This window comes from Kryptolebias marmoratus, linkage group LG19 (genome assembly GCF_001649575.2).
Source record: "Kryptolebias marmoratus isolate JLee-2015 linkage group LG19, ASM164957v2, whole genome shotgun sequence".
Lineage (NCBI taxonomy): Eukaryota > Metazoa > Chordata > Actinopteri > Cyprinodontiformes > Rivulidae > Kryptolebias > Kryptolebias marmoratus.
The window spans coordinates 15,651,612-15,660,751 of record NC_051448.1 but is presented as its reverse complement, the minus strand read 5'-3'; the positions used below and the strand labels follow the sequence as shown (position 1 = coordinate 15,660,751).

The 9,140-nt window shown below is 45.7% G+C and overlaps 1 protein-coding gene across 5 annotated transcripts in view; it reads right to left on the bottom strand.

Annotated features, from left to right (window-relative positions):
- Positions 1-9,140, bottom strand: part of pak5 (p21 protein (Cdc42/Rac)-activated kinase 5) — a 62,829-nt gene that overhangs the window by 4,955 nt on the left and 48,734 nt on the right. For all 5 annotated transcript variants that reach the window (XM_025004407.2, XM_017409160.3, XM_037981522.1 and 2 more), the window contains 4 exons: positions 3,794-4,003; positions 3,408-3,549; positions 3,163-3,317; positions 2,036-2,169 (listed from right to left, as the gene is read on the bottom strand). In XM_025004407.2, coding sequence (XP_024860175.1) covers positions 2,036-2,169; positions 3,163-3,317; positions 3,408-3,549; positions 3,794-4,003 — 641 coding nt within the window. The remainder of the gene's footprint in view (positions 1-2,035; positions 2,170-3,162; positions 3,318-3,407; positions 3,550-3,793; positions 4,004-9,140) is intronic.

Sequence of the window (9,140 nt, the reverse complement as noted above, 5' to 3'; positions counted from 1 at the left end):
TCATAAACAGTATATGAGCAGAAAAAGACAAATTATAAACGAACGCGCATAGATGTAGCGCCCGTGTGTATTCGAGATCATCACACTTCAATTATAAACCTGAATCAGGAGAAATAAGCCTCCAGGTTTTACACACAAATGGATTAATCAGGCACACGCTTCACACTCCAGACTGAAGCAGATTGTTGTTGTTGTTGTTCTTTTGGTCACACATGTATGCGTTTCCAATCATAAGAACTAAATAAGCTTTCTGAACAACAACAACAGCAAGAGAGAAAAAAAAACAGGCTAAGTTAAAGTGAACAAGATGGAGTCGAGTACGCAAAAACAATCCACCTCTCACTGCCTTCCCATTACGCCACAATCCCCCTTATCCACTCTCATCTACTCACACACACACACACACACACACACATACATGCACACACAAATGAAAACACGATCACTGAAAAAGAAAATTGTTTCACAACGTGGAAAACAATTTTAATGAGCCTGGAAAGGTTGTCAAAGGGGAGGTGAATACACATGTATTATACACACACACACGCACACACACACTTGCATAAATAGATGTGCTTATGCAGACACAGTAGATAGAAGAAAAAAATCCCTGTAAATTGCAGCTCATTAACCAACTTTTAAAGTATAATTGAAATCTGAGTGAGCTGACAGGAATAGTTCAGGAGACGCTCGCCTCCGTGTGTGTGTGTGTGTGTGTTATAATATCAGTGCTGAAAAGAAAAAAAAAAAATCCAACCTTTTCTTTTCTTAGAAATGAAGCGGACCTCAGAGGCGGTGAGGCAACGCGGGTCCCGTTCGCGTTCCTGACCGCGTTTCGTGCAGGTTTTTTTTTTTTTTTTTGCCTGAACTTCTTCCTCGAACACACAAACAGGCAAACATCTGCGTGGGAGGCCATTCAAAGTCCTTCACGGCAGCAGCAGCGGCGCTCAGCCTCACCAAAGCGTGTTATTAGCAGCCGGCACCGTGCAGCGTTAATGCTGACACTCATCGCAAATGACTATAATTACACACCGAGCACAAAGTAAGCTTAAAACAATGAGGAGGCAGCTTCCAAACACAACTCAACAACATGGACACCATTTAGAAAGTTGGGGAGGAAAAAAAAAAAAAGAAAAGAAAATCAATCCTGTCACTATTAGAGAGCCCAGCTGTCCACGTCTGTGGTGATCCTGAAGAGGACGAGGTGACCAGATGAGTCATTAATTCAGCCTTTTTTCTGATTGACTGATTGTTCAGCAGGTAAGATCGGTTTTTGTGCTTTTAAGGAAAGTGTGAAAATGTTGCCCGAAACAACGATGGAAAGGCGACAGTGAGCTGTATCCTCTGTAAATCAGCTGAAACTAGATTATTTCTTTTTTGCATCTTTTATTTAGTTAATTCCACTTGATGTTAGCCCCTCCTCTAAACATGTCATCAAACTATATTTACCCAGTTTTTCACTGCTGTGAGTATTTTTTACTCTGAAGTTTTAGACGCGTCTCAGCAGTCACACCTATCAGAGTTACGCTACGTTTGCAGAAAGGTGAGCGGCTACTTTCGAATGACTGAAAGCCGTTTATTATTGTACTGCGTGGTTTTTAAAAACCGAAGAAATTAAACGTTTCCTGTGTTCTCTGCTCTAAGACGCAGCGGTCACATTAGAAATAACGAGAGGCAGCACTCTTTGACGGACAAAGTTTCAAACAAACACGTTGTGGGATCGGTTGGCGCCCTTCAGCGTGCGTTAGGGATGACTTTTAGCTACTACCACACCAAATCTTAGCTCAATAACTGTAAAGTTAGCAGCGTTGGAGCCATTTCTGTGTCAGCTAATGTTTATTAGCTCTAGTATCTTGAATCGGGGTGACTCTTAAAATCCCTCCAGTGGTTGATGACATATTTTGCTAACACAGACCCACACAATCGCCTGCTTTTCACGATGGTGGGTTATATAAAAAAAGGAAACTCAAGAAGCAGAGATAAGTTTAAAAAAAGCACGAAATGACGACATTTAAGAACGTTTAAGCATTTTTGCCTTGTGTGCGTCACGATGTCCGTCAGCGCCCCTCCCTCCAGGAACTCCATGACCACCCACAGCTCGTCTCCCACCAAGTAGCTGTTGTACATGTCCACCACATTTTCATGATGGTAATCCCTCATGATCACCACCTGAAACACAGAGAAAAAGAGCCGACGGGCGTAAGCAAGCGCTGGCCTAAATATCACGTTGAAACGAGAATTTTACAGAAAACTGCAGCAGCACACTTCTCTATATATGTAGTTATTTTATAAAATTGCATTTTAAAAGCACAAATCTAAAGCCAAACCTTTGTTGTGAACTGTTAAATTTAATACTTTGTATGATTGAAGTTAGAAATTAGTCATCTACTAGTTGAGTAATTTAATAAATGCACCTGTTGCTTTATTTTAGTCATTTAAATCCCCCCTGTATGATGGGTGCATGTTACGGAGGCTTAAACGTGAGGATTACATTCAGACAATAATATGATTACTTGGTTGCCGGGTGAACGCCCACGGCTGTGCGTCCGTGCTCGCTGCACACGTGCGCTCATATACGTGGAAGCCGTTTGTCTCTACGAAACGCGCTCCAATTACAACCAGGCCGCCGCCATCACGTCTTAAAAATATCTGCAAATCGACTTTCTGTCGGTGTCAAATGCAAATGATATGTGGCCCAACACTCCCACGGCGGGTCCGCCGTGCGAGCACGCAGCCCGCGACGCGTTCCTCGCCTGCAGCTTTCGGAGTGAGCGCTTGTTAAATTTAGAAAATAAATGCAATTACAGATGCAGAAAACGGGTAAGCGGTTTAATTGCCATGACTATATGTCAGTGAAACGGAGGCAAATTGAACTTGCGTTTTGTTTTGCTCGTTTTCATTAATTGCCTAGCAAGACTTGGCTTTCTGTATTCCACACGAAGCGGCGTGTTTAATGACGCCGTTTAAAGCAAAGACAGCTCTGCCGCTGCTTGTTGAAGCTGTCAACAATCTGCGGCGAGCGTTAGCTGCGCGGGAGTCGCGCGGCTGGTTTACATCAGCCGAAGAAGAAAGAAAAAACTGGACAGGAGCGCCGAGTTTACTCGTCATCTACAGCCGGACGTTAAAGGCTCCAGGCGTGCTCCTCCCGCGCTCCCTTCCCACCTCGTTGAAGAGCAGCTCCCTCCTCTGCTGCTTCCTCAGGTCCATCTTCTTCACCGCCACCTGCTTGCCGCTGTGCTTCTCGCTGGCTATGCACACAATGCCCGTGGAGCCCTCGCCGATCTTGATGAAGTTGTCCAGGTATTCACGAGGGTCGCCTGGTGGCAAACACAACCGCATTCTCCGCTTTAGTGCTACGCTAAGAGCGCCGCCGTTCCGCCGTTTCATTTCTGAGCTACGTTTCCCACCTGGGTTGACCACTAGCTGGAGTGCGGCTCGGAACTGCTCGTGGGAGACGCGGGAGGGCTGGGTGTCGGAGCTCGACCCCCACGAAGGAGGAGGGTAAGCCCCCGGGGGGATGTAGGGAGATGACGGCTGCGAGTAGGCCCCCTGCATGAAAACAATCACACAGGCTTACAAACTGAGAGAAACAAGCGGACCACAAAACACACTGAGCTACGTTTAGCTTTTGGTAGCATTTTCTGTGTTTAAGGGAAGATCTGAGCTAAAAAATGTCTTGAAAATAGTCTCGACTATTTTAATTTGTAGCGTAATCATCAACATTTCATAAGAAAACTTTAATAAACACTATCCTGATTAGAGCTTTCTGTGGATACAGGTGAGCATGCTGTACCTGAGGGGTGTACGGTGGGCTGGGTTGGGAGGGCGGGTGGTGGTACGGCGAGGGCTTGTAATGGTGAAAGATGGGGGGGTACGGCAGGTGCACTGGGGGGTAGCCAGGTGGTTTGGTGTGGCTCTGAGGTAGCTTAAGAGGCCCTCGAAGGTAGGTGTCGCCACCTGCAACCTGGGGGATTTCATCCCGAGACGGACGCTCGTAGTCGCCCTGGAAGAAGAAAAAAAACCCAAAGATTTAAAAAGTGAAACTTCATCTGCTTTAATGCAGGAGATAATCCCACTCAGAGGCTAAATGTTCTGCTGAGGTCGGGCTGAAATACAAAAGAAGATGCTTTCAATCTTCCGTATCCAGAAGCCGCTCACCGTCCACCACCTTGGAGGACTTTTTAAAACATTTCTACATGTTTTAAGGGGAGCGTTTTGGGAATCTCCTGGAGCAGATTACAAAACAGCAGAAGTCACAGAAGTGCCTTAATGTGTCTGAATGCATCAAACAGTTTGACGTCGCTTCGACTAAGAAACCGAGAAGGCCCGAGTCAGCAGGTTTGGCTCCCGCCTCGTCACGTTATGTGTGTGAGCGACAGGAACACGGAGACAGAACAACGCAATCCCTGCTGTAGATTAGACACTGTACGCTGTGGTGTGAATAATGGAGGATATTATTGTGCTGGGTGTCAGAATACAAACGTGCGGCTGCACACTCTGCCTGCGGGTACATTATCCTGAAACTGATACAATGAGAACATTACGGCTGCCGGACAGGAACTATATTTTATCGTTAACGCCTCACAATGCCGCCCAGTGACTCTGTTCATTAATCAACAGGAAGCTCAGGGAGCAGTCAGACCGGGGGCACACCTCCTCTTTAGAAAAAATAAAAAATAAAACCCTTTCAGACCTCTTTAAGTTGGGTAAAACGATGAATGTGTCCACATACAAAACAGAAGGAGTGGAAATGCATTGAGACTGTGAGACCCAACAAACCAAGTATTTACTTCACCTCAGATCATAGAAAATGGTGATTATTTACTAATTTTATGACTATTAATGTCATTTGCCTCATCATAAAGATGGAACATTTTATATTGAGTAAAACAAACTGAGTTAAAGTGAGCAACAAATAGTGAATCTAACACGTCTGATGTTTAAAGACGTGATCTTGTTGCACTGATAAGCAGAAAAACTGTACAAACAGGAGACAGGAGTGTGAAATAAATCAGCACAAACCAAATTAAATCCACCGCGCCACACCTCCGATAACTGATGCCTGAACAAAATGATGTTTTTTTTCTTCTCTTATAAACCTTTGAGGTCAGGATTAATAGAAAACCCCTCCCCTCCCTCTTAGATTCGCTCCTTTCTTTGCGCCGCTGCCATCATTCGTCTTCGCGCTGACAGGGAGACGCGCGAGTACAGTCGGGGCAGGAGGAGGAGCCCCGATGTGTCGGGATGCTGTATAATTACACGGCGCGGACTCTGTTAATCAATCAATCCGAGGCAGGTGTGTGGAGGCTGATGAGAGCCCCCCCCCCCGTTCTCCTGCCTCCCCTCCCCTCCTCCGACCCATCGTCGGCCAGCACCGCGAGCTGGCTGTCAGCCAAAGGGTCTCCTGATCCATGTTGGTTAAACGCACATTAATCTGAGTTTGGCAGGGTAATCAACAACCTAACTCAACTGTGAAATTGAATTCCGCGGTGGAACATCGTTCGGCCAGTTTTTATGCTAAGGCTGCAGAAAGGGAAAAGTGCCGCAACATCAATTTGTCACTGAGAGCCGCGGCCGCTGAGCTCGCCGCCCGCCGCAGCACGCAGACGGCAGGGAGACTCTGAGCCGTCTGCGGTTACATCCCGAGCAACGAGCGGGGTTCACCTCGGAGGCGTGAGAGGGAGGGGGGCGAGCCCGGGGGAGGAGGAGGAGGCAGACAGTGAAGGGAGGAAGAGAGGGGAGGAATAGTGATTATTATAAGCAGGCGGATCGCTTCTCTTTTTTTTATTCAACACTGCTAGAAGAACTATGGAGTGAGGCATATATCTTCTGAAGCCGGGTTCTGCGGAAAGGTGGAGAACAATTAATATTTTGCCTGCTATAGATCGCTTTTCGAACCACCTCATTTTGGGAAAAACAGAGTTTAATTCTGATCGGACGGACGAGCAAATGGCTAGTCCGACTGAGGTGGCCTCTGCTGTCGACGTAAAACCAGCTCCAGTCCCCCGGCGATCCATGCCAACACTGTTTCATGAAACTTTAAATGGCGACGCATTTTATTCCGCTCTGCTTTATTAACACCAAATCCTGTGGTTGTCTGCGAGCGCGCGTAGTGGCAGCGGCAGCTAGCTGTAGCACTTCCAGCAGGGGTGTCACTGTGTTTCTGATGGAGCAACCGTGCGGAGTGAGATGAACGACAGTGTTTGCATGAACAGGTATGAAAGTGTTGAGACTGGACTTGTTTTAGGACGACAGTAATCCACTCTGGCCGTGTTTGGACTAGCCGTTAGCTCGTCAGTCCAGTCAGAACAAACTGAGGTCACTCAAAGCGCTATCTACAACACGTAACATACTTACTGTTTATAACCTCTCCACAGAACCCCACTTTTATTTAAAAGACCTGAACTATCCTTTAAACTACACCGTTACATCTTTTTGTAGCTTTCCCAGCACATTACTGCTTTGCTCCGGTCGCCAGTTCTAATTATTAGAAATATTAGACTTTTAAGAGCACGGCTACATGTAGTTGGCTTGTTTCTGTCTGGGAACACCAAGGCCAGAAAAAAAAAAAGAAAAAAAGTCAGTGAGGAAGTGGAAAGTCGCAGTTTAACCTGCAAATTTCAGAGGCTATAGGAAGAAATGTGGGTTCAAGCACATATATTAGTAACGTTGTCCTATTTATAATAAATGCTCAGATTAATGCTGTGAAAATAAATGACGGGACAATTCTGAGTTCCCTAACCAGTAAACTCCATGAGACAGACATGCTGAATATGGATAATAACTTTAATGGTGACTTCATGTGATCAGAAATACTGTCTTACATTTCCAACCTGTATCTACGAAGTTATTGTATCTGCTCTTCACTTTCCCTCCACATCCCCTGCAGAAACAAATGCACCTCTTCGAGCCCGACGCCTCCCAAACTCGCAATGCAGCAAGTAAACGACGTGGAAAAAAACAAACAAAAACTAAAAAAACAATTACCTTCTCCTGCATCGCTTTTCTGCTGCTCCTGCATTCTCTGCCACTGAATGGCTCTTTACCGAGGTGTGCAGGTTAAACGCTTTTCTTTTTCTTTTCTTTTCGTCGCAGCGCCCTGGGATCTACATCAGCAAACCCAGTTTCCCCCCCTCTCAGCCGCAGGACTTGCTGCGCGATGGGGGAAAGGGATGGCGGCGAGGTGTGAAAACAACTTTTACCTAATGACGGGTTTAATGAGGCCCTGGTAGTGCCGAGGAGCAACGTAAGGACTCGCGTGATTTAAACACCTCACACCTGCTGCTGGAGATCGTTTACCCCCTGCACCGAGTTCTACTGCAGAAAATAAAAAGCTCCTCGTGGTAACAATCCTGATCTCGGCCTAAAAAAAAAAAAAAAAACCCACAATAAGTAACTCGTGGCGAGAACATATGGCTACATTACACGGCGTCGAACGCGTGAATGCTTTGATGGCGTTTTGGGCTGAGCCTGTGGTGGGGGAGAGAACGGGACTCTCTCGAGTGTTTTTTTTTTTTTTCCTCACTGCTGCACCGGAGCACGACAAAGACTGCACCATTCTACGGCGTACACCGACGCAGCTGGTTTAAATACAACAGTGGACGCTGAAACCGACCAACCGCACGAGCCCATTTTAACAGAGCTCCGCTTTTTTTTTTTTTCCTCTCGAACACCTGACCCCCCCCACAAACGCGTTACCATTCATCTGCACCCCGTCGCGCTGGCAGAAAGCGTATTTGTTCGGCGTAAAATAGCCTAAAGTTGCATCTATTATCTCAGAAACAAGGCACTCGGAAAATTCACCACAGTAAAGAATTATATAATACAAGCAGTCCTTTGCGATGCCGATGCTTTCTTTACATGTTAACGCCGTGATGGCATACAGTTTTCTATATATTCTGCAGTCCTGCTATGGATATTTAGACATAGCTGCGTTTTCCAGAAAAAAAATATGACTCCAGCAGAGGTAAGAAGTGAACTAATCTGTCCATCTGTAACCGAATTTCATTCTAATATCACCCAGTGATTTGTTGATTACATGGCAACCCAATTTTCTCTTAAAATAAGCTCAACATCAAACATGTTGACTATCTATTGCAACACTTTTATATTATTCTAAGTGGAGCTGTTGGATATTCATGTTTCTGTCAGTAATGGTAATAATGTTTGCTGGTTCGTGAAGCTAAATCACAGAACTGCAGTTATGTTGCCTGTTTTGTGTCCTGTTTGTGTCAAAAAATACTGATTTTGTGGTTTATTTGGAAGCATTCTTCTGCATGTAAAATCAAATAATGTAAAAATAAAACCCGAGTGAGCCACGTCTTAAATTCCTTCAGCTGTGGGAGTCAGAAACCACTCTTTTATTGGTGTCTTGAACAATATCCGTATGCAAAGGCTCTGTGCGAACATGAACCAGATTAATCCAGCTGTTTAATCCTGTTAAGCCTGTTTTTGTTTTGTCTTTTTTTTTTTTTTGCCCTGGTGCGCTCGTGCGCAGCTATTGTCTTCGTACTTTCTTGTCTTTCGTCCCGCGGTGTGCCACTTCTCACTCGTTTCTTTAATTTCCACACTCCTGCCCGATTGGTCGGCTTCGGCGTTATCGATCTGTCTGTAGAGACAGTAGCCCGCTGCAGAGGGGTGATTCTGTTCTGTGCCGGCGCCTGCTTCCTTCGGGGCAGAGCAGATTAAAACTGACACCATCTTTCAGGCACGGCGACAAGAACAAAACACATGGTTAAGGATCGGAGTGAGCGACTGAAAGTGAAAAGGACTAAAAGAGAGAAATAGGTGACGTTTTTATGATCGACTGCAGGTTGGTGAGGTTGATTTTCTCTAAAATGTTGCCTCTGGCTTGTCTGGGTGTGTTTGCAGAAGTTTGTTAGCGCTGCAGTTTAGAGCAAACACTATCAATATCCTTGTCACAAAGTTATGCTTTTTGAAGTGACGTTCTCTCAAATATTTATTGTTAGTTAGCGCTTTATGAGATGTGACGTCAGACACAGAGCCTGGAGGAAAAAAAGGCTCAAATCTTCGTCCGACCAAGGCTAGCCTGTCTCAGGCCTGTCTCCGGCCTGTCTCAGGCCTGTCTCCGGTCTGTCTCCGGCCTGTCTCCGGTCTGTCTCCGGCCTGTCTCAGGCCTG